Genomic DNA, 26355 nt, shown 5'->3' on the forward strand with positions numbered 1-26355 from the left:
CAGGCAATGTTTTTCTAATCTTCTATTGTGCATTTTTAGTGAGCCTGTGCGAATCCAAGGAGTGGCACCAGGTGTGGTCTACTGCTGCTGTAACCCATCCGCCTCAAGGTTCAATGTATTGTGCATTCAGAGATGCTCTTCTGCATACCTCGCTTGTAACGAGTGGTTATTTGAGCTACTGTTGTCTTTCTATCAGTTTGAACCAGTCTGGCCATTCTCCTCTGACCTCTGGCATCAACAAGGAATTTGCACCCACAGAACTGTAGATGGTTGTGCGTGAAAATCCCAATAGATCAGCAGTTTCTAAAATACTCAGACCAGCCTGTTTGGCCCCTACAACCATGCCACGTTCAAAGTCCCTTAAATCACCTTTCTTCCGCATTCTGATGCTTGATTTGAACTGCAGCAGATTGTCTTGACCATGTCTACATGCCTAAACTTTGCATTGAGTTCCTGCCATGTGATTGGCTGATTAGAAATTTGCATTAATGAGCAGTTGGACAAGTGTACCTAATAAAGTTGCTGGTGTGTGTAAGTAACTGGGCATAAGTCATTAATACTCAAAGAAATCTAATGGAAATTGTCTCAAGCCAATCACACAAAAGGAACACAAGTGGCAAAACAAAACAAAATTATGCATTCGAAAACTCAAATATTTAATAACCTCACCCCCAAAATTAGTAATTGGGCAAAAATTTAAAAAATTAAAAAATTTAAAGAAATTTACAGGAAATTGACCAAAGCCAATCACACAAAAGGAACCCAAGTGTAAATAAAAATAAAATAAGTAAGATTTTATGCATTCAAAACCTCTAAAATATCTTATTGCCTCACAAACAAAATCAGTAATCTCATCACAGTCATTCATTGGCAGGTCCTCTCTTTGAGATAGTGTAAATATTTAGTCTTGAGCCATCAGAGAGAGTGGGAGCAGGTTGTTCGGCAGGTTGAGTCCCATTAAGAGCCTATTAAAAGCATTTTCAAGCTCTGATGAAGTGATGGAATGTGAGGCATGTCTCACTGATGCAGGCGTCACTGTGGATATCAGTACCAGCTCTGCACTCCTCCTTTTTTTCTATCTGCTTTTCCTCCCTGCACTGGTTTTCCCTCTCTTTGCCCTCTGGCCCCTCTTTCTCCCCTTACACTCTTACCTTATCCTCCTTTTAGACTCTTTCACAGAAACACACACAAAGACTAATCCACACACAGCTTAAGTATCGTTTTCTGTATCTCCCCTCGATATAAGAGGTTTCTGTATCTTCTGCAATTTACATTCTGTTTTTTTACATTATATAGCGTGATAGATACTTTGGGGTCCAAAAAGTCTGATACTACTAGATAAACACTTCTGCTTTACATTTAAAATAACTTTACAAAGTTTATTATTTTATATATATTATATTATTGAAATTTGAGTTAAAAGCTGAACTGGGAACAGGAATGAAAATCCCTAAGTGTTTAGTTCATGTCTTTTATGCTGTAACGACAGGATGAAGACTAAGATATTTTTAAAGAATTAAATGATTTAATTTAATGCAAATGATTGCTGCAGGCTCATTTTGAAAAAGTACTGCTATATACATTTCTGGAGAGCGCCAAATACGTCCCAGGAGCTACTTTTTAATTTGCTGTTTTTGTTTTCACGAATCTACTAGAGGCCGCTGTGTACGCTTCTTGAGATCTCAAGTTTCTCTTGTAAGTGCCATTTATGCCTGCTGTTCTTGCGTAAATACACTAGAGGATGCTGTCAACTAACCGATCGACTGATTTACTGGCTCACCCTCCTCCTTCCCAAGACCCAACCAATAGTGTTTACAAAAGCAACGATTGACCCACCCATCCACTTCCCTAAATACAACAGTTTTAAAAAATTAATCTAGAAAAAGCCCTCACCTGATTTTTAGCACGTTTTCAGATTTTACCACATTCTCACCCTGTTATTTACCTGATTATTTTATTTTTTGGCTTCTGTTTTATTCTTAGCTGCTTTCTGGAACTGTTCTTCATCGGACTCAAACCCTGTTGTCCTGTTCAACTCCTCTCTGTGTATCAAATCCACCGACATATGGTGAGCAACTGGACATATTGGTAACAGCGGAAAAGCCGTCCATACGGAGGTAAACGGTCAGCTGGTACAGTCAAAGAGGATGGGCGTCATACTTCCCCATGGTGTTCATTTCACTTCTGGCTACATAATTTGCGATCTCCAGAAATGAATATAGGGCTACGTTTTCAGAATGATTCTACACTCTCAGAAATAAAGGTACGCAAGCTGTCACTGGGGTGGTACCTTTTCAAAAGGTAAAAAACCTTAAGGGTACATATTGGTACCTAAAAAAAAAGTTCAAAAGTTGTACTCTTAAACCTTTTAGGTACTAATATTTACGTTTGAGGTACCAGTATGGATCCTTTTAGTACAAATGTGTACCTTTTGAATAGGTACCACCCTAGTGACAGCTTGTGTACCTTTATTTCTGAGAGTGTATGTTGCTGCCAAAATGCTGTTTCATAACTTAGAATAAAGGTGCACGGTGGCTCAGTGGGTAGCATGATCGCCTCATAGCAAGAAGGTCACTGGTTCAAGTCCCAGCTGGGTCAGTTGAAATGTTTGCGTGGGTTTCCTCCGGGTGCTCCAGTTTCCCCCCAGTCCAAAGACATGCACTAGAGTTGAATTGAATAATCTAAATTAGCCATAGTATATGTGTGTGTAAAAGAGTGTGTATGAATGTTTCCCAGTGTTGGATTGCGGCTAGAAGGACATCTGCTGCATAAAACATATGCTGGATAAGTTAGTGGTTCATTCCACTGTGGCAACCCCTAATTAATAAAGGGACTAAGCTGAAAATAAAATGAATGAATGAATGAATGAACTTAGAATAAATTAGAAAATAATAATTTCTACAAAATGAATGAATGAATATATAAATAAATGACTGAATAAGTAAATAAATAAATAAATAAATATTCACAAAACAAAACTGCTTTAAATAGAAATTTTGGCAGGAAAGTTTCTTAAGCTTATAAAAACTTATTTTTGTTTTAGTTCTGTTAAATAACATTTTAAAAGAAAAATGTATCACAATTTTGCTGTTTTATATTTTTGAAAATACAAAGGATCTACCTCAGGCTTGAGCAATAGTGTAATTTATTTTTTAAAATCTTTTCAAAGAATTAAAACTGTTTAAATCTCAGATTATTTACACATTAAAAAAGCAATTAGTCGCTTTACTTAAAAAAGTGAGTAAACCATTGTAACTGGCAACTGTTGAGTTGACTTAACCTCTTTTTTAATGTTATGCACATACATTTAATCAATAATTTTAAGGCAACAGGTTTACTCACTTTTTTAAGTAGTAAATTTATTGCTTTCAAAGCAACAAATTTACTCCCTTTTTTAGGTAAACTGATTCCTTTTTACAGTGCAGCAAATCATTTCATATGATACAGCATAACCTATAGAGTAATCCAAAATCATTATATAACTATAATGAGGTTGTATATCACAAAACTTTGATCTTCCAGACATGCGTTTTATTTCTTTTCACATTTCACCACACTACAGCAATTTGCACGTTTCGTGTTGGCCCCCGTACAACATTCATAAACCAAAATCAAACTGTCTATTTTAACATGACGCCACATTCTTGACTGAACTAATAAATACCAACAGACATTGAGGCATTTCACACACGGCTGGCAAACAGACGTATGAAGTTACGTCTTCAGACCACCACAGCAAAAGCAGTCTCTCAATCTCGAATTTCCCATCAGACACTGACAACAACAACAACAACAACAACAACAACAAAAAACACCAATCAGCACCTACATGCCAGAATAGAGGGCCTTTTCCTGTAGCGGATCTTCTTGAACTTCCCACGAAAGTCCCCGCTCAGCATCAAGTCTTCAGGTACGCTGGCCATGCTCACCACTTCAATCCCATCATTCCCTTCTTTCAGCTCCCTGTAGCTGCGCTCGCTGTATGACTGTATCTCCATTTGGCGAGTCGCCCGGTGCAGGTCAGGCTTTCCACAGTGGCTGCATTGAACTTGTGATTTGTCAGTTTGTTTGCTCTCCTTCTCTTCCCTCTCTCAGAGCACCGAGTCTGGCTTGTTTCTTAAAGCATGGGTGTGTGTCTGTGGAGAGATGCAGCCAGATAGGAGCCCGGCTCGGCACTGCAAGTGTGTTTTAACCCCTTTCACACACTTGTCAAAGCAGTTCAGCCAGTTACAGTACAACGTATGCGAGCAGGCAGGTGTAGGGTTACTGTGCCGCCCAGTGACCGAATGTGAAAGGGAAAAGGAGGATGGAGAAAAAGAAAGGGAAAGAGACTCGGGGAAATGCTGAAGTGGGCAGCTCTTCCCATCACAAACAAGCCACTTCCGCCGGTCCCAGTCGTTTAGTCCTTATCCTGTGATAATGAAGAGGGTGGAAATCCCCAAAGATGTCCCAAATCCTTGCACGTCTCAAGTTTTTGAGAGGAATCCCCACACCCCAATGGCATTAAGGAAGCACTTGAGACTTCCTTAACTGGTCACACTTTAAAATAAGGTTCTATTAGGTAATGTGTTTACTAATATGAACTAAGAATGAACATACTTGTATAGCATTTACCAATCATAGTATAACATTTATTAATGTATTACTTAAATCTAAATAATACACCGTTAGTTAACAAGAACTAACAATGAAGGACATTATTTTAATTAACATTAACGAAGATGAATAAACACTTTAATACATGTATTTTTCATTGTTTAACATTAACTAATGGAACTTTACTAAACTGTTAGCTGTTGTTTGAATTACAAGACTCGCATGTGGATTGTCATTATTAAAAGGATAGTTCACCTAAAATTTTTGCCATCATTTACTGATCACTGATTTATGAATAAAAAAATAAAAAAGCATAAAAAATTAATTAATTAATTATTTGATTAATTAACATACAAATAAATAAATATTCACAAAACAAAACTGCTTTAAGTAGATATTTTTGTCAGAAAAGTTTCTTCAGCTTATTACAATTAGTTAAAAAATTAAAAATTAAAAAAGTATCACAATATTGCTGTTTTATATTTTTGATAATAAATATTTACATAAATAAAACAAATGATCAACCTCAGACTTTTGAACAATAGTGTAATTTAGGTTATGTTTTCAAAGCATTAAAACTTTGTGTTTAAATTAGTTGCTTTACATAAAAGTGAGTAAAGCATTGTAACTGGGAACTGTTAGATTGACTTATTTTTCTAAATTATGCACATAGTCAATTTAATTAATAATTTAAGCCAACAGGTTTACTCACTTTATAAGTCTCCTAACTTCTTTAAAGTGACAGATTAACTACTTATTAGGTAAACTAATTCCATTTACTGACCATTGTTAGTTTACTTTAAAAAAGCGAGTAAACCTGTTGCCTTAAAGGTGACAAGTTGACTTTACTTAAAGTAAACCCATTGTAACTTTTAAGTTGGTTTAACTTAATAATTTTTATAATTATGTATATAGCTCGGTTATTTATTCATTTTAAGTCAACAAGTTTACTTTAAGTAAAGTCAAGTTATTGCTTTTTAAAGGCTTTGAGACTTTTAGTTGTAACTAAAAAGAAGATATCATGTGAACAACTAATACTATGGAGTTCAATGGTTAGAGGGTTTCTATCAAAACATCTTATTTTGTCAAACACAACAGCAACAAAAACTCAAACTGTTTACGCTCTTTGTGAATTAGAATCGATAAAACACCTGTTTTTTGAATGCACATATACCCAGTATAGTTTTCTTGTAAAAATATTTTTTGACATACAATAATAATAATAAAACTTTGGAGCAAATTATTTTACTAATTTAATGATTATATATGGAAAGTACCATGTACACAAACAAAAATGGTCCAATAATAAACTTAACATTTATTTGTTTAAAATTGATCTTAAACATTATTTCTAAAACCTAAAATACATTAAAAATAAAAAAGCTATATGTATGCGATTTCAGAATAATTTTCTTGGAATATCTAGTAATTTAATATATCACCTCTAATTTCATTTATTTATTGTTTTTATTCTCGATTGATTTGTTCAATTGATGTTAAAAAATTGTAAGTACTGTTTCCTTAATTATGTATGCTTTTGTTGTGCAATAAAAAAAATAATTTACACAAAAAAATGCTGGGTTTCACACAATTCCTCCATGTTATCCCAACACAAATCAATTACATTAACGCAATAATTTTTATAAACTTAAGTGGATTGGACATAAACCAATTAAGTTGTCCCCAAAAAAAACTAAAGAATTGTATTACTTCAACTCATTATAAATACGTAGTTTAAACAACCAGCAATAGTCATTTTTTTAAGTGTAGGAAAAAGTTAAAGGTAAGTAAATAGTGAATAAATTTTATTTTTGGGTGAACAATCCCTTTAAGTCAGTAAGAGAAATCCAGAGTATGCAATGGGAATTGTTGCATCATGTGTGAAACCCCGTAGAGACTTAATGAGAAATCCCTGTTAAAAAAAGTGCACTCTTACCTTCTGACGCTCATTTGTGTTTAGAAATAGCTGCTAGTTTAGAAATGGTCCACACCTCATGAATGATTTTTTCCACTGTTACCCTACATAAGAAATACAAGCCCACTTTGTGTTCACTTATAGGCGTTTTCTGTATTAAAGGACCAACTTGTACACTGAAGAATAGATATACTGTGTGCCACAAAAAAAGAAAAACACAATTAGTGTTTTTTTTTTCCTGAATCCAGGTTAGTCACACCCTGTAATGTTGTGTAATGCTTAGAGTTCATAAAATGTGTTCCATTTGAATTTAAAGTGAATAAAATGGGGGTAATAGATCCGTTTGTGTACTTCGAGGATAACCACAATTAAATTAGAAGGAATTTAACCGCACAATATCACTTTAGTAATCATATTACAGCTTTGAAAAGGAAAGATGGAGTTTTTGGTGAAAAAGTAAAGCAGTTTTGAGAATAAAGTGAACTTCATAGCTTTTGTTTAAAGTAAAATCAAAAAACCTTCCAGTTTCCTTTCTTAAAGATGTCCAATTTTGCACAAACTATGACATTGTTCAAATGTTTAGCATGTGAGATTTGAAAAAATGTTTATAGTTTTTTGAGTAGGGCTGCACAATATATCGTTTCAGCATTGGTATTGCAATGTGATCATTTGCAATAGTCACATTGCAAGTATATTCAATGTTGAGTTTTTGAGGCCTGTGACTGTCTGAGGGTTTTAAAAGCATTCAGGCATGAGAAAATGTACCGTTTGTAACTTTGAAAAATGAATAACAATCCATTTTAATCAATTGTTTAGAAATCAAAGACTATGCGGTGTTATTTTACATTTAATTATTCAATTACTGTATACCTGAAAACATTCCAACTCTTCGGAAAACAATAAAATGCTGTTCATTTAATTAGCATAATTTTCTTTATTGAATTTTTATATGCTTGTAGATTTTATGCAGATTCACTCCCCTACAGAATCATCCCAATCAATCTAAAATTATAGATTCTTCACAAATGTTTATTTTATATAATATTCATATCGCAATATATACCGCAGAATAAAAAAATATCGCAATGTGTAATTTTTCCAATATCAAGCAGCCCTATTTTTGAGTCTCTTCTGCTCACAGAAGCAACAATTAGTTGATGGAAAAAATGCAATAATATAAATTGTTATGACAATCAAAACATTTATGTTGTCTGTTTTAATATATTTTAAATTGCAGTTTATTCTTAGAATAAAAAATATTCTAAGAAAATAAAAATAAAAAATCTCAGTTTTCAACAGCATAATCATCAGGTTTAGACTTATTATTATTTATTTCTTATTATTTTTGTGGAAATAGAGAAAATTTTGAAAATAATATCATTTAATTAATATAGGATTTATATTTTACAATATAAATGCATTTATTTGCACTTTTTAAACATTGAACACATCCATGAAACAATATGAAATTTTCAAATAATACATAAATCACAATAGTATTCTGTATAGCGTGTATAAATAAAAGTGATGCATTTATTTGTGCATCGATGGATTTGCTTTTCAGTGTTTGGACTTTCAGCAGTGAAAATTAAACCACACTGAACTGAGCTAAACTAAACTTCAACTCTGAAAACTGGACTGACAGTTTCAATTTACTACAACTTGTAAAGCTGCTTTGACAGAATCTACATTGTAAAAGCGCTATAGAAATAAACATGAATTGAATTTGTTAAAATAGTTTTTTGTCAAATTTTAAAGTATTTTAATAAAAAAAATGTTTTAATTTGAGATTCAATATCAAAGTGTCTTTTAACATGAATTTTATCAAGTTTAATAAACTCATTGAGTAAAATGAGGCAACTGCGCCCTCTAGAGTTAAAAGTGTAAACAAGCATATGCAGGACAGGCACAACCAGCCACATACAGTACAGTATGTGAATATTTACAGATAATCAATAAAATCCTTAACAATAGACATTTACATTGCTGATAATAACACCTCGTAGTGAACACAAACTTACAAATAAAGTGTTTTATTTCAAAGCTAATAAGATAATGTCACAGCCATGACAAACTTACTAAGCACAAAACATGCTCTCAAAGAAAGTCTTTAGACTCAGTTTTAAGTCAAAAGCAGTTTCTCAAGCTCCTGAAATGCAGAGCAGATCTCTGTGGGCAGACAGAAGTAGGCAAGAGTTTGGCGGAGGATGCCAGCAGCACCTCCGGGCACTGGGAGAATTCAGCAAGCTGTTGCCATGGCGAGGGACATCTGAATTTGCATACGCAGAGAAGGGCCTGGTGAATTATTGATGAACGCCTATTATTAGAATAAACTAATTTAAAGTTAATTGTGCCGGGATGAGTCTTTATCTATAAATTCTGGAGAAAACAAGGGAGCAAATGTAAGCAAGAGTGACAAACATCTGCCGCCCTGCAAATAATCCACCCGACGCATTCAGCTGGGTGAGCATGTACTCTCTCTGTCTCTCTGTTGACCCAATTAACACTTTATTTCTCAATCATTTGCAACAGCAAACACTTAAGCATATGTAAGTACTGGGTTTAAAGGGCTTAGTTCAATACAACCTCAACAATCAATTCTCCAAATTCTTTTTTGGGGAAACGTGACAATAAGATGCCAGGAAGAGGGTAACGCAGGAGGCATTTTAAACAGTTTGAAAGTAGAACACTGTGCCAGCCGATAGTTTGATGCCTGGAGATGGTGAGAACATATCATGTGACTCATCAAAGAAGCTCTTTCAACCTGATCCACTGAACGTTCAGTCTTAGTCCTTCAGCTGCCATCTGGAGTGCTGAGACTGAGACTCCATCCGCATATACTCGCATATACATCTCGCGGTTCGAAACTAGATTAAAGCCCTATCTTTTTAGCAAAGCATACACTTGCATCACTTAGTGGTATGACACATGAATGTGCTCCACACAGGTTTTTGCATCTCGTTTATATACACTCTGAACAGCAGTTACGCTAATTATTCTCTTTATTCTCTATTTACACCTGGGGATACTCATCCCGAGGCCCTCAGACTACGCAGCGCCACTGATTCAATCCAAGACCAGCGACGAGATGATCTCAAGGTTTCCATAATCCTTGACCAGGCCGTATCCTGAGCAGCTGCTGTGGTGGTCATGGAGGAGTGGAGAGCATAAGACTGATTCTTGTGATGCTCCAGGGACAGACAAGTCTTCGCTGACGTCCAGCGGTCTCCAGCCTCTAGCACCTAAACTGCAGCTCTGCACAAGACGTTTTGCCATAGGAGAAATGGTCGTGCCCAACTGAGCCTGGTTTCTCTCTAGGTTTTTTAATTCTTCACTTTCGCCAATTGGTGAAGTTTTTTCCTCGCTACTGTTGCCACTGGCTTGCATGGTTTGGGATCTGTAGAGCTGCATATCGATGGATATGCTCTTCAGTGTTTGGACTCTCAGTAGTGAATATTAAACCACACTGAACTGAGCTAAACTGAACTGAATTTAAACACTGAAAACTGATCTACACTGTTTCAGTTTACTATGATCTTCTATGTGAAGCTGCTTTGACACAATATACATTGTAAAAGCGCTATACAAATAAAGGTGAATTGAACTGAATTGAATTGAATTGAATTGAATTGAATTGAATTGAATTGAATTGAATTGAATTGAATTGAATCTCTATCACAACACGCAAATCCAAACGTGATGCTCAACTATACATTTAACTTATACTGTTTTATAATTAGACACTTGGGTGTTTTAATGTTACAAATGATTCATAAGAAGAACAAACAAAGGTTTATTGGCTCCATTATGCTGTCCACTCTGAGGCTCTATAAGTTCATAGCAGATTTAAAGGGATAATTCACGCAAAAAAATTTACATTTTCTCACCATTTTCTCATACCCAACACTGGAAAAAACAGTTCATTGGATTTACTTTTTTTTGATAAATGGTTGCAAACAATGGATATAAGTTGAATTTAAACATACAAATTAAGTTAAACAGTACTAAATTTAACTTGTTTGTTTAAACTCAGCCCATATAAATTGTTTGGAACCACTTACCTAAAAAAAATGTGTAAATTCAATGAACCATTTTTTCAGAGAGGTCGTTCTAAAATGTTTCTTTTCCCTATTGAACACAAACCAAGATGTTGAAAACCAGAAAACTGAAACCCATAGTAACAATAAAATGTACTATGAAAGTCGATGGCTACTGCTTTCCAACATTCTTCAAAATATCTACTTTAGTGTTTAATGAAAGAAACAAATCTCAAGCCGGTTTAAATAAATGAATAAATGATGACAGATTATGAAGCCTTATGAAGACCAGCTTCTAAAACAAAAGCATCATTTTAATATTTGCATACTCTTATATTATTTAAAAAATATATATTATATATTAAGTTTTTATTGTTTCCATAGTTTTCACTGGTTGAAATCATTTAGCTTTTTTATTGGTGTTTATTATTTATTTAACAATCATTCATTTTAATTTTGATTTAGTTTTAGTAATTAATTAATTCATTAATTTTCCTTTGGCTTGGTCCCTTTACTCATCAGGGGTCGCCACAGCGGAATGAACCGCCAACGTTTATTCAATTCACCTATACTGCCTGTCTTTGGACTGTGGGGTAAACCGGAGTACCCGGAGAAAACCCACGCAAACATAGGGAGAGAATGCAAACTCCACACTGAAATGCCAACTGACCCAGCCAGGACTCAAACCAGCAACCTTCTTGCTGTGAGGAGACAGTACTAACCAATGAGTCAACATGTCACCTAGTTTAGTTTGTTCGCCTAGTTAGTTTGCAAGAATGGAAGCTGGTTTTCACCACATTTTTCATTTGAATTAACAATATAATTAATTGTTATTTTCCAGCAATTGTGAATTTACATCTCGCAGTTTTGACTATCCTTCTGATCCTTCTTTATAAAACTGTGTGACTATATCTTGCAATTATTCTCACAACTCTGATTTTGAAGAATAGTGAATTATGTCTCACAATACTGCAAAAAATAGGGAAAAAAGATCTGCAATATATAAACTCTGGCAACAAATCTTATGTAAACTTGTATTACATAAGTTATGTATTGTGGGCAATAAAGACTCAATTCTCAGAAAATAATCAGGAGAAGTTAGCTGAGGGAAAACTGAGAAATAAACTCAGAATTCACACTTTTTACAATTTCAATTTGGACTATTTTCTCATAATTGTGAGGTATAAAATGAGTTTATATCTCAAATTCTGCCTTTTATTAAAAGGGACAATTCATCCACTATTTAATCATCATCAAGAGCTTTCATACCTTGATTTTTCCTTCTTTGGTTCAGCAAAAACAATGTTTTAAAAATGTTAGACCTGTAAGCATTCACTTCCATGGTAAGAAAAACAAATACTATGGAACTCAATGAATATAGGTCTCTAGTATTGTCTACGTAAAAAAAGAAACTCAACAAGTTTGTCACAACCCAGCAAGCATTTTTGGTTTTTAAAAGATGTCTAATAGATGTCTAAACATAGTCATCTTGGTTAAAACAAGGCTAAATTTGGGCAGTCAGTGAAAATCTAATAGATGTCTAAGAATAGGCCAACAAATAAAGAATAGGCCATCAAATAAACAGAAATGAATAACTAAATATAAAGATATAAAGTCTGTCTAATCTGTCTATTAGACAACTAGTTTAGTTTTGGGCTATTCTTACTGTAGATGTCTACTAGATTTTAAGAAGTTTAGCCAAGCTGTCTACATTTAGATGTCGATTTGGCGTCTACTAAACACAAAATTGTTTGCTGGGAAGTGAAGGTTTAGTAAATGATAACAGAATTTTCAATTTTGTGTAAACTATCCCTCTTTAACTAAGAATAATGTGTCAATTTTACATGTTGTATTTAAGTGTTTTTAATCAATTAACACTAAAACATTACTAAATATTGATTTAAATATATGTATGATACCATAATATATATTTATAATATTTATAATAGATAATTCGTCACCACTACAGCAAGTAAAATGAGGTTGAGGTGATGCCAATGACCGAGGCCAGCATTCACTGTATGAAAGTACCGGTTCTTTCCGCTCCACTGATAATGGGGTCTTTCAGGCCATCAAGGTCTTCACCCTGCACCTGTCCCTCGGCTGTTAACAAACAGAGGCGCAGCTAAAGTCCAACCGCCAACCAGACGGCTCAAAAAAACACAAATGGGTGGAGCTTAAAGCTCATCAACCAATGGCACGACAGAAATCCGCTGCCACTGACACCAGTAATGCTGGTCGTATCTGGTTACAGACAGGTGATTCTGTCCTTTTTTGTGCAAGGCATCGATACGTACACAAACGCTCATTGTTCAGCCTTCAAGATGGGAAGAGGAAATCAGCCGCTGGCTCAGGTTCAACAATCAAGCGTTTGACACTCACAAAAGATGGACTGTGTCTCAAGTGACACATGAAGACGTTGGTGTTTCAATGTCCCTGGGCTATGGCTTTTGTATAAACGGCTATGCTCATGCCAAGCCATGACTGGAAAGCAAGCGAACAAGATACAGGCTAATTAAACAATGTATACACACGCCAATGTGGGTGAAATACATGTTGGTGGAAAGAAGAAACATGACCATGTAAATGATACCAGATCATAAAGCTCTCGCACACCTACTCATATATTTATAGTAGCGTTCTAAAACCAGCACGGTTGCCTGAGAAACAAGATTCTGTAGGATGTTCTTCAAAGAAATGTTTTCTCAGAATGATTGAATATACTCTTGAATGACAGCTGAAGGGAGTGTATCACTTAGATTGTCAAAAAGGTCAACTCACATTGTTTCTGATAGCTTTATGTGTATTTCAATCGCAAACCTCATTTTAACAAGTAGGACATGTTCCTGAATTAACATCTATGTTGATCTTGGAACAACATTCCAATCAGCCAATCAGAATTTAGGGATACGTTTACCATTTATGTTAAGTTTAGGCACTTCTACATGATTGTTATAAAAATTTATCCCCTCTGATTTTGGGAATAAGTTACAGATATGGCTGGGTTTAGTGGTAGGGAATAGGTATGGATTATATTTTCGAAAAAAAATGATGTTCCAGGATCAACATAGATGTTAATCCAGAATCGCATCGTACTTGGCAAAATCATGTGCGTATTTGAATCATCATCATCAAATCTGATGTCAACATTGCAGTTCCTCAACATACACTTGACTTCTGTCTGCGTTATTCTAGGTCATCATCATCATAACCTAAAAGTATTATTGATAATTTTTTATAAATTAATATTCATATCTACACTTCATCATATGTGCATTTCAAATATGGGAAATCATTGTGTATGGATGGAAGCTTATGAACAATATTTTTAACTTATTGATAAATTTTACTTATAAATAATTTATTAACAATAAATTTAACTTACACAAAATAAAGATTGGCAGTCCTTCTAGCATCACAGACTCTTTTATATAGACCATTTCAATATGGTCATGTAATAGGCCCAAAAACTTTTCCTGCTTATTATCAAACTATTTCATAACTGTAACAAGAGGAAATTCAATCATAACCTAATGTTAAAACAGCAAATGTTAAAACAGCTATCATACTTTGTCAAAAAAGTATGTGGCTCTTTTTGGATTCTCGGATGCTATAGGAATTAAAAATGTACAACAGAAAATACGTTGGCACCATTGTTTTTGTTCACATCCCTCAAAATGGTCTATAAAGAGAGAATAAAATTAACATTCGGCAAGTATGTTACAACAAACAGCATACCAGTTGGATGATATTTTTTGCATTAATTATATGCCAACAAATGTGACTGTTTAACAAGATCACTAAATAAAAAATAAACTGTCATGATCTTTTTATTCAAAACCTATAATCGATCAAATTTTTCCAGATCGATTTTTTTCAATTACTTTCCCTACCATGTAACCCCGCTCTGTTAAGCCTTTATGTTTATACTTAAACTAGGACGATGGACCCATTCTTGAGTCGTACTTTGCACTACATTGACGATTATTGGAAGCTGCGCCAGAGATGCTTTGATACGGCATACTTTCCATTACATTCAAATTATTATTTACATTTAAATATTTGCTTACAGAAGATGCAAGAAATGCTTAAATATTACTTACAAGATATTCAAGAGTTATTTTATTTAGAAGACATACTGCTTATTTTCTGCTTTTAATATGAAAAACACAAAATAAGTTCCTTTGTTTACAAAAGTTATTTATTTTCACTCTTTTATAAGAAACTTGTGATATGCGAGCATATTTACTGTACAAAACTTGTCCCTGAACTATAAGAGCAAAAAATAAAATAAATAAAATACTTGTTCATTAACCGTAATCAAGTCAAACATGTTCAATTAAACGAGATTTTGATTTTATACCAAATCGCCCAGCCCTAATAATAATATTCAGCTTCGTTTACTGTCAGTGATCCTCAAAAACGACATTTTGAGTAGCTTTTGAAAATACAGCAAACACCAAACTTGCATCTAAAGTATTTATTTATATAACTTACCATTTTTAAATATACAGTATTACTATAACTACAATACGCCTATATGAGAATGATCATTTTATTTATTCATCATCTTTGCGACTCCCTACAAGCTAATTTTTCAAGACAGTGAAGAATTCTCTAGGCTACCATTTTAATTATATTTCACATTCAGCAGTCATTTATACTCATATCTGTCATTTTAAATATACTAAAAACCATCAATTTCAGGCTTTACACAAGGAAAACAGCACTTTAAAAGGGATATTTTTAAAACTAGTTTTACATAAGGTCTGGCAGTACCTCTAGCCAGCAGCATGGGCTCATTTACATAAAAGAACGCCTACATACAGAATGGCTGTATGTAATATTTAACCATTTATTTAACCAGAACTAGTAAAAATGCTACTGTATATCAAAAGCATCAATGTCTGTTTATATTTCTCATTTAAAAATAATTAAACTTCAATTAAAACTAGAATTATTATACTTTGAAGAAACAAATAGTCAAAGAAACCTTTAGATATAGGTTTGGTGAATTACAGTATGTAAACTACAAGTATATAATACCATTTAAAATGTTAATAAAGCCAATTCTGCTCAAAAGTATTAAATATTGAGCTAATATTGGAGATTCGTCAGTGTTTGATGAGCGCTAATTTATCCCAAAACAAACACATGCGCAGCACTTCCCTCGACCACAATACAGCCTAATTAACTTCTGTGTACGACTTCAATGCATATACAAACAATATTAGAGACTGTAGTTCAAGAAATGTGAAGGATAGTGTTCGAGTGATGAATATTTTATACAAAGTGTGGATTTACACAGCTGACAGATTAAACCGCTCCAAATGTCAGTGGCAAATGAAAGCGAAAAGACGTACCTGAGAGGAGACGACTTTTTTTCGACTATTGCTCCATCTTAAAGTTGCTGCGGCTGCGGTGAATTCTCGCACTTGCCTCGAGGTATGCAGAGCCTCTACCTCGTTACGACTGTCAATCAAACAAGCAGAGACAAGGCGTAGGCCCCGCCCACTCAGAAAGCCCCTCCCACTTGTAGCCCTCTGGCTGTCTCTTTCTCTTTTGACAGTCAGTGTGCGTTACTGCCTTTACTTCTCTATCATTTAACATGTAAATACTGTCAAGTCAGCTGTTCAGTGTAGAAAAAATATTGTATAGCCTAAGGTGTTTATTTTGATAAAATGGCAGGCTGATTGTACCTATTGTATCGTCCTGTTTTTTACACAGCTAACAAACAAACAAATACATGGACATTAAATATTGATTTGAGTTAGATTACTTTATTATCTTTCTTTTGTGTTCATTAGAAATAAGCGGATATAAAATTGCCATAACAACAAATGAATTTGTGATTTCAAAACAATAACAATATTATGCATTCTTTCATCAATATTACATCCAGTTTTCTGCCAAACTTTTAAATTGAAGCTTACACGAATCTGCATATTGTTCTAAATAAATCCTTAATCTTAAGCTATGTTTTTTGGCAGATGTTTAAATGATTTATTTATAAAATATAACTAATTTTATCAGTGTTCCCTTATTATTATACAATGGATTTGCTCTTCAGTGTTTGGACTTTCAGCAGTGAAAATTAAAATACACAGAACAGAACTAAACTTCAACTCTGAAAACTGGACTGATGCTGTTTCAATTTACTAGAACTTCTATGTTAAGCTGTTTTGACACAATCTACATTGTAAAAGTGCTATAGAAATAAACACAAATTCAATTTAATGATTGCAGGTTTCCAGCTTTCTTCAAAATATCTTCTAAGTTTTTAACACACACACAGTATACACACATGCATACATACAATTGAAGTCAGAATTATTAGCCCCCCTGAATTATTAGCCCCCCTGTTTATTTTTTTCCCCAATTTCTGTTTAACGGAGAGAAGATTTCTTCAACACATTTCTAAACATAATAGATTTAATAACTCATTTCTAATAACTAATTTATTTTATCTTTGCCATGATGACAGTAGCTAATATTTGACTAGATATTTTTCAAGACACTTCTATACAGCTTAAAGTGACATTTAAAGGCTTAATTGGTTAATTAGGTTTGCTTTGTAGACTATCGAAAAAATAAATAGCTTAAAGAGGCAAAAAATTTTGATCTTAAAATGGTGTTTAAAAAATTAAAAACTGCTTTTATTCTAGCTGAAATAAAACAAATAAGACTTTCTCAAGAAGAAAAAATATGATCAGACATAAGCTGTGGTCACACTTGGGTTTGAGCTTGCGAACTTCTATCGTATGGTGCTGCAAAAAGGGGCGGGATTAAACAAGATAATTAGACATTAAAAAAAGCAAGCGATTGGTCCATATTTTAAATTTCTGTCCACAGAGGTCATGTTTTGATCTTCGACTGTGAAACACTCTATGTGGGCGGAGTAATATACAAAGGTTATTGCAGAATATTGCACGGCTATCAGCCAATCAGATACGAGAACCAGACAGAACTGCTGTATATATATATATATATATATATATATATATATATATATATATATATATATATATATATATATATATATATATATATATATATATATATATATTTACCTGTTACAATTGGGGAAATGCTAAAACATCCAAAGCAAAGACCATGCTTTAAAGTCAAAAAGCTTCACTATTTTGAATAAATTCTTCTAAATCATGTGACATTTAGTTTTAGCTGTGTATAGTGCAAGTTTTACACAACTTTGTTCATTAAGACAATAAAAACATCTTCAAAATCGAACTGTAAATTGTTAATTTATTTGTGAGCAAAGCACTTTGAATGCACACAAGAAGACCAATCAGGTTCATCTCCAATGACAAAATGATGTTGAATTTCATGCCAGATAGATTATAAAGCGGTGTTAAAAAACCTGAAAAAATGCGTTGAAGTTGAAGCAAAAGATGCAACACTTATGCACACATTTATACAGAAATGATTTATAATTTAACAGCTTACCCTTTAGAAAAAAAGGCGTGAGACATTTTTTACTCCAAGATGACAACGTTTTCATTGCTGAAAAACATTTGGGGCAATTGACCTAATCTAAAAACCACTACTAACCAGTGAGAGATTTTTCTTTCCCTTTATGAATACAAAATGCAGACAGAATATTCTGTAAATACAAAATGCCAAAATGTCTAAAAAGGATACAAACATATTCACATTTTGGTTTCCCTTTTGAATCTCAAGTAAGTAACAAAAATAAATAATACAGTAAAAAATCATGAATATAAAAAAATACAAATAAGTCCCCACTGTTGTCTTTCGCAGTTTAAAGGAACACTCCACTTTTTTTGGAAATAGGCTAATTTTACAAGTCAACTGTAGTAAAACAGTTGAGTTTTACCATTATTAATTCTATTCAGACAATCTTGGGGTCTGGTGGGTGAACGTTTAGCTTAGCTTAGCATAAATCATTAAATCTGATTAGACAATTAGCATCTTGCTCAAGAACTCTAAAAAATAATAATTTTTTAGAGTTTTCCAATTATAATTTTCCCTTTGACACTTTTGTAGTTTCATCAAGTACCAAGACCTATGGAAAATGAAACATTGCTATTTTCTAGGCTGATAAGGCTAGGATCTATACTTGAATTCCGGCGTAATAATCAAGAAACTTTGCTGCAGTACCATTTGCTGCAGTACCACCAATCATATGACACAGAGCTTGAAAATAGTCCCCAGCTAAGTAACTAGATAACAGCGCTGTATATCATTGTGCCTGCTTCAGCCATGGTACAGCAGCAAAGTTACGCCATAATGATAGTATAGTTCCTAGATATCTTCGTAAATGTAAAATGAGCCTATTTGGAAAAAAAAAGTGGAATTCAAAAGACATTAAACCCCTTGCAATCCTCAGATAATAATCTGAACACCTATCGTCCAGCATAGTTATATCAGATTCAGATATTTATAGAGGCTGTTTGTGATATTCTGTAAAAGCACAATATCAGCGTATGCACTTTAATCATCATCGTCCAACCCTAACATCCAAAGTAGGCCTTCAACATGGCATCCAATCACTGTCCGTGAAGATTTTACATCTTTATTATCAAAAAGGCTTCACCAGGACTTCATGTTTAGGATTTCCAGCACTTCGGAAACTCTGTAGATCCACTACAGATTAATGCAATAGCCATGATATGATAGCATACAGTATCTTCATCTGTAACTGGCATCAATGTCTAAGATTGAGGAGTGTGGGATGTAGCTGCGGTGGTAGAACGAAGGCCTCGAGGGGTCTATGTAAATGACAGAGCTGGTCAGGCTTTTGCAGCCCTGTTTGAGTCTTGGTTGCCTCTGCCAGTGGCCCCATAAATGTTCCACCTGTTCTCTGAAGAAACTGGTGGTCAGTGTGTAAAGGATGGGGTTTAAGGCACTGTTGATGGGGAGGATGAAGATCACCACCCAAGACGTGATGGTTCCTGAAAGAGACGTATTTTCCTTTAGTAAAATATACTGCACAGTGTTATTTTAGTATGAGTGTGTATTACTGTCAGTTTAATCAGCAGTTTGGAATCATTTTTAGTTCTTTATTTTTTACTTTTAATTTAACCTTAAAGTTTTGTGTGCTTTTGTGATTTCAATATAAAGTGTTCAGTATAAATGAGCACACCTTCCTTTGAAAATTAATATTTTTACACTGTAAAGCCCAACAGTCAACTTCATGAAATGAAATGAGTGTAGTTAACTCAAAATTTACTGAAAGTTAATTCTACTCATTTGAAAAGAGTTTTGAACAGACTGTTGAAGGTAATAAGTTAATTAAATACTTCATTACTTCAACTTAAATGGAGTAAGTTCACAGTACTCATATAGATTAGTTTTTTTAACTCAAATGATTTGTAGCAATCACTTTAGTCAAATAAATAAATACATACTAAATAATACAATCAGGTTCACATAGTATTATGAAATGTGTTTTAATTTATCTTAATAAAAATGTGTTTAAAATGTTTATATTATTTAAAATTTCACTTAAATTAAATATGCATTTGTCTGTGAAATATATAAAAGTTTAATCTCAAAGTCGAGTAAAATCTGTTAACTAATAGAGCTCAAAAACAAATAATAAATACCAGGTTTAAACTATTTCATTATAAATGGTTAATGAGAATGTATATAACCCCTGTGAATCTTCATCATTTGTCTGTTAATATTCCAGATGTGTGCTCTAAGGGTTTAGATCAGGGGTGTCCAAACTCGGTCCTGGAGGGCCGGTGTCCTGCAGATTTTAGCTCCAACTTGCCTCAACACACCTGCATGGATGTTTCTAGAAAACCTTCTAAGTGCTTGATTAGCTAGCACAGGTGTGTCTGATTGGGGTTGGAACTAAACTTTGCTGGACACCGGCCCTCCAGGACCGAGCTTGGACATGCCTGGTTTAGATGATAAAGGGACACTACATCACTGCCTCTGGCGATGTCCTAAAATACAAAAGTTTTGGAAAGAGATAACTGAATGTATGTTAGACATGTTTAATATTAAAAACCCTTTAAATGCCAAGCTCTGTATTCTTGGTTTGTATCCTATGGAACTTACAATTAGAAATACAAAAAGTTTGGATTTTGGTTTCCTTCAATCTAGAAGGGCTATTGCATTATACTGGAAACACATGGATGCTCCATCCACAGAAATGTGGAAAAAAGAAATATTGAACTGTATTGGACTGGAGAGACTAACTTATATCATCAAAGGCAAGCAGAAGGACTTTGACTATTTTTGGGAACCATATATGAATATTATGTAAATTGATTGTTTGTAAACGTTTTTTTTTTTTTTAATTGTATTATTGCTTTTGTTATTTTGTCATATATATAGTTTATTTATAATATATATATATATATATATATATATATATATATATATATATATATATATATATATATATATATATATATATATTTTTATTTTTTTTTTTTTACCTACGTTATTTGAATGTGTATATGTGTGTATGTATATGTGTATATACATATATAAGAAAGGTGTAGATATGTGCTGTGTAGGCTGCATTGTTGTTGTATGCCTAGTTGATGGGGAGAAAAGGGGGAAAAAAATCACTAAACATATTGGAGAAAAAAAACGAATAGAAATCACTTTCTGTTATATAAAGTTCATTGAAAATAATAAGTAATTGTTAATTGTAAATATTACGAATGCATTTTTTATGATAATAAGTGTGTGTATAATTCAATATTACTTGATATTATTTTTATTAATGCATCATATCATATGTATTTGTTCCTGAAATATAATAAAAGAAAATAGTTTACATGGTTTATAATTTAAAACAAAATAATAATTTAATATTAGGTTGATTTTTTAAAATAAATATATAAATTTTAATATGTATTATAAATATAATTCCTTTATAAATATTATAAATTACTCATTTCATTACTAATAATTTTAATAATGTATATTTGTAAGGCGATCTAACCTGGTATCTCGACCTCCAGCAGAGAGAGGATTTTGACCATGAATATGGGAATCCAGCAGAGGGCATCAGAAAACACAATGAAGAAGAAGCGGTGTGCCATGGCCACGTCTCTGTGCAGTCGACCCGGCAGTTCTGTGGCTCTGATTCCCGTCTTATAGATGGAGTAAAACATGCTGGAGTACGAGACCACGATGATGAGGAAGGCCACCAGGTTAAGTCCTACAAGAATAAACAGAACTCTGAACAACAGCACTAGGCATAATGAAAACAGGTCAGGGCCATTTTCATCTCAGAAGCGTGACTAAGAGGTTTCTTAAGTGTCTCGCTGAGGGTAAGGTTTAATGTGCTGGAAAATAGCTGAAATCTCTTCAGTGTGGTAGGTGTCATGAATAAACGAGTGTCATCAGAAGCTATACTCACAGAATGTGGCACAGAAATCAAAGCAGTTGTTTTTCTGAATATTGAGTTGATACATGATGTTTTTGATGTTTGATGATTTTTGACATTTGTCTGTGGCGCATATTTCACACTTTTATGATTGTATTTTTGATCTTAATTGTAATCCTGAACCTCAAAATGATAAGTTATAAGTGTTTTGATTTTGAACCTGGGATTTATACATCACCTGAAAGCTAATTTAAAAAGTTTTCCATAGATGTATACTTTGTTAGGACAATATTTAATCGAGATACAACTATATCAAAACTATATGGAATCTGAGAGTTCAATAAATACTGACAAAAATCACCTTTAATTATATCTATAGTAAGTGATTAGCCATGCACTTACTAATCAAAAATTAAGTTTTGATATATTTACCATAAGAAATGGTTTTTACTGATATTATAATAATTTTTGTCATAAAAGAAAATTAATTAATTTCCATTCATTCATTTTGGCTGTTTGCAAAAATATATATATATATATTCGTAAAATAAGACCATTATCCACACAGAAATGCCAACTTAAATGCCAGGTTAAAGAATGCTGTCCCAATGTAACCTTTTTTAGCATTATTGCTTTTTAATGTATACTGTACATAGAAATTAGCCAACCATATACAACATATAGGGGTGTCAGGGTGGTGCAGTGGGTAGGACAATCACCTCACAGCAAGAAGGTCACTGGTTTGAGCCCCAGCTAGGTCAGTTGGCATTTTCTGTGTGGATTTTGCATGTTCTCCCCGTGTTCGTGTGGGTTTCCTCCAGTTGCTCCAGTTTCCCCCACAGTCCAAAGACATGCACTATAGGTGAATTAGCCGTAGTCGATGTGTGTGAATTTAAGAGTGTATGGATGTTTCCCAGTGATGAAAACACCCTTGAAGGGCATCCACTGCGTAAAACATGTGCTGGTTCAGCTGGTGGTTCATTACGCTGTGGCGACCCCTGATTTAATAAAGAGACTAAGCCGAAAAGAAAATGAATGAATGAATAAAGTATTCCAGTGATTTTAATTTCAGCTCCAGTCTTCAGTCACATGATCCTTCACAAATCACTCTAAAATAAAATATTATTGATATTATTATTATTGATATTATTATTATTATTCATTCATTCATTCATTTTCTTTTCGGCTTAGTCCCTTTATTAATCTGGGGTCGCCACAGCGCAATGAACCGCCAACTTATCCAGCACTTGTTTTATCCAGCGAATGCCCTTCCAGCTGCAACCCATCACTGGGAAACACATGCACACTTATTCACACACACATGCACTACGGACAATTTAGCCTACCCAATTCACCTGTACCGCATGTCTTTGGACTGTGGGGGAAACCGGAGCACCCGGAGGAAACCCACACAAACGCCGGGAAAACATGCAAACTCCACACAGAAACGCCAACTGACCCAGCCGAGGCTCGAACCATCGACCTTCTTGCTCGGAGGCAACAGCACTACCTACTGCGCCACCGTGTCGCATTATTATTATTACTATCATTATAATTATTATTATTATTATTATTATTATTAATGCTAATAGTAATAAACGCAATAATGCCTGAGGTAATAATTGAATTTCAAACTACATACAATTAATAATAAGTAAATGTTTAATAAATAAGTATTTAACAATGTAACTTTTTTTTTACATCTAATAAATGACACCTTTTAAAAAAACATAAAAAAAAAAAAGACCCCAAACTTTTGCCCAGTAGTGTATAATTACACTGTTAGCTCATCCCTTATACCTCTACCCACCCTTCAACCTTCCCAATACCACTAAACCTGTCCCTAACCTTACCTGTATTCCACCTCAGTAGAACCAGAAGTGTTATGCAAAACAATATGAACACAGTAAGTACTCTGTAAAAGAGATCTGTAATTTAGCAGTTTTCTGTATTTTGTGATCCATGTTTTTATATATATTTTTTATTTTTCCCCAAATATTTATGCTTCTGCATTGCATAAATATGGGACTTTGGCTTTTCTTCCAAAAACTTTTAACCTTGAAAAGTTTTTAATAGTTTGAAGTGATATATTGTCTGTGTTGGTGTTGTATATTATGGTACCTTATAATAAACTGCCAGTAAATTTTCAGTTATTTTACAGATTTATTTCTCTCTATATTATTTCTTCTACATTATATTATTTCAAACTACTAGACTGTCAATAAAAGTCACTTTGTTAAATTGTAGAGTTAAATTTTCAACCTCAAAAGCAGACAGAGCAGAAATCAACATCCCATAATGCAATTCACAACCATAAATAAACAGAAAACACAAAACACTGTTAATTAACAGTTATTTTTATAGAGTAAATCCAATATGTTTCACCATTTCCAGAACTCACCAAGAAAAATCCCAGTTGAGTATCCCTTTGCGACGGGCTTCTCCAGACGCTCTGAGTGAAGAGGGAAACACACTCCATTGAGTCCATAGTAATTCCCAAACGTATCCTCATTAAGCAGAGGCACGGCTGCTATAGAGATGCCCAGCAGCCATATCAAGGCCAGGACGGTGAATGTTTGGCACTTGCTCGGCCGCAGGTGGCTGAAGGGAAAAACGATGACCAGGAATTTCTCCAGGGTCAAGTAAGTGAGCAGCATGACGGAAACCTCAGAGGAAAGCATGGCCAGGAACCCGATGGTCCGACACTCCAGACTCTCCATCCAAACCTTGGCATTCTTATTGTACTCGCCACGAAACTTCACATCAAAGATCCCCACAAAAAACAGATAGACCCCCATTAGGCAATCTGCACCTATGGACGAATAATGCATTGTGGTTAGGGGTTAAACAGATTGCTGCTGTAAACTTGCAGATTATCTCATAGAAGTAAAAAAAAATAATCAAAGAGTAAAAATCTACACTCTTTCCATTTGAAAGCTTTTTGTAATATATGCAGCTTCTGATTTGAAAGAGCTTGTGGCTGATGTTTAGATTTTTACTAAAATTAATAATAAATAATACCTGAAAAAAAATAAAAAAAAAAAAATAATAATAATAATAATAATGACAATAATAATAATAATAATGATAATAATAAAATAATAATAATAACAACAACAATAATAATAATAATAACAATAATAATAACAACAACAACAATAATAATAATAATAATAACAATAATAATAATAATAATAATAACAATAATAATAATAATAATAATAATAATAATAATAATAATAATAATAATAATAATAATAATAATGAAGTAATAATAAAATTACCTAAAATAAAAAAGTTATGATGTGCAATTCAAAATTCTGGAAAATATCTGGTGTCTTTTGTTTTTAAAATAAAATAAAACAAAACAAAACAAAACGAGAAAACCTCATTTAAATGTATTAGATTGTATTTGTCAGACAACAATTGTATTTGTCTTTTAATAACAAAGACAAATAATTTCAAAGAGCTATTGTGGTTAATATGGTAATTATTCTTATGCTTTATTTATTCAGCAGGAAATAATTTTTTTATAAAAAATTTTTTGTTAAAATCAACACAAGTTTTCATGTAATAAATTTGACAGAAACACACTTAAGCCAAGTTCACACACTGCACAATTTTAGCTGTCATTTTCACTCACCAACAGGTTTTAACAAACTGTTGAGAAATGTCTGATATTGTAGGCAAATTAGTTGCTTATTCACCTTAATAACACAGTGTAAATAACACAGTGTGAATTCTCAAAAATGCTCTCAAAAAGAATTTCCAAAATGTCACAAACACCCATGAAATACTTTTGATGTGCTTTTTGACACCAATGTTAGATGTCAATTGATTGTCGTTTTGACATCAATGTAGCTGACATGCAATGTAGGGATACAAAATCCAGTGTCAATTTGAAATTGTAGCTTTCAGATGAATAAAACTGTTCTTATATACTTTTTTGTGTCATTATACACTACCTGACAAAAGTCTTTTCCTCGATCTCAATTGTAAGAGCAACAAATAATAACTTGACATCTAGTTGATCATTTGGAAAAGAGGCAGAAGGTTTTTCTGATGAATCATCTTATGAACTGCATCCCAATCACTACAAATACTGCAGAAGACCTATAGGAACCCGCATGCACCCAAGATTCTCATAGAAATCTGTCAAGTTTGGTGAAGGGAAAATTATGGTTTGGGGTGACATTCAGTATGGGGGCCATGCGAGAGATCTGCAGAGTAGATGGCAACATCAACAGCCTGAGGTATCAAGACATTTGTGCTGCCAATTACATTACAAACCACAGAAGAGCACAAATTCTTCAGCCGGATAGCGCTCCTTCTCATACTTCAGCCTCCACATCAAAGTTCCTGAAAGCAGGTCAAGGTGCGCCAGGATTGGCCAGCCCAGTCCCCAGAGATGAACATTATTGTCTGGGGCAAGATGAAGGAGGAGGCATTGAAGATGAATCCACAGAATCTTG

The 26355-nt window shown here is 33.6% G+C and overlaps 2 protein-coding genes across 5 annotated transcripts in view; both read right to left on the reverse strand.

The window, feature by feature from the left end:
• frya (furry homolog a (Drosophila)) overlaps positions 1 to 15993 on the reverse strand; it is a 128245-nt gene extending 112252 nt beyond the window's left edge. For 2 of the 4 annotated variants that reach the window (XM_056473864.1, XM_056473863.1), the window contains exon 1: positions 3830 to 4142. In XM_056473864.1, coding sequence (XP_056329839.1) covers positions 3830 to 3998 — 169 coding nt within the window. In that variant the 5' untranslated portion in view covers positions 3999 to 4142. Of the gene's footprint in view, positions 1 to 3829; positions 4155 to 15911 lie in introns of those variants that run through there. The other 2 variants (XM_056473868.1, XM_056473869.1) reach the window with 2 other exon arrangements.
• A 2778-nt stretch (positions 15994 to 18771) lies between these two features.
• Positions 18772 to 26355, reverse strand: part of rxfp2b (relaxin family peptide receptor 2b) — a 40707-nt gene continuing 33123 nt past the window's right edge. The window contains exons 16-18 of the mRNA XM_056474556.1: positions 24285 to 24695; positions 21497 to 21715; positions 18772 to 19481 (exon numbers count right to left, since the gene is read on the reverse strand). Coding sequence (XP_056330531.1) covers positions 19219 to 19481; positions 21497 to 21715; positions 24285 to 24695 — 893 coding nt within the window. The 3' untranslated portion in view covers positions 18772 to 19218. The remainder of the gene's footprint in view (positions 19482 to 21496; positions 21716 to 24284; positions 24696 to 26355) is intronic.

This window comes from Danio aesculapii, chromosome 15, assembly GCF_903798145.1.
Source record: "Danio aesculapii chromosome 15, fDanAes4.1, whole genome shotgun sequence".
In the NCBI taxonomy this organism is placed as follows: domain Eukaryota; kingdom Metazoa; phylum Chordata; class Actinopteri; order Cypriniformes; family Danionidae; genus Danio; species Danio aesculapii.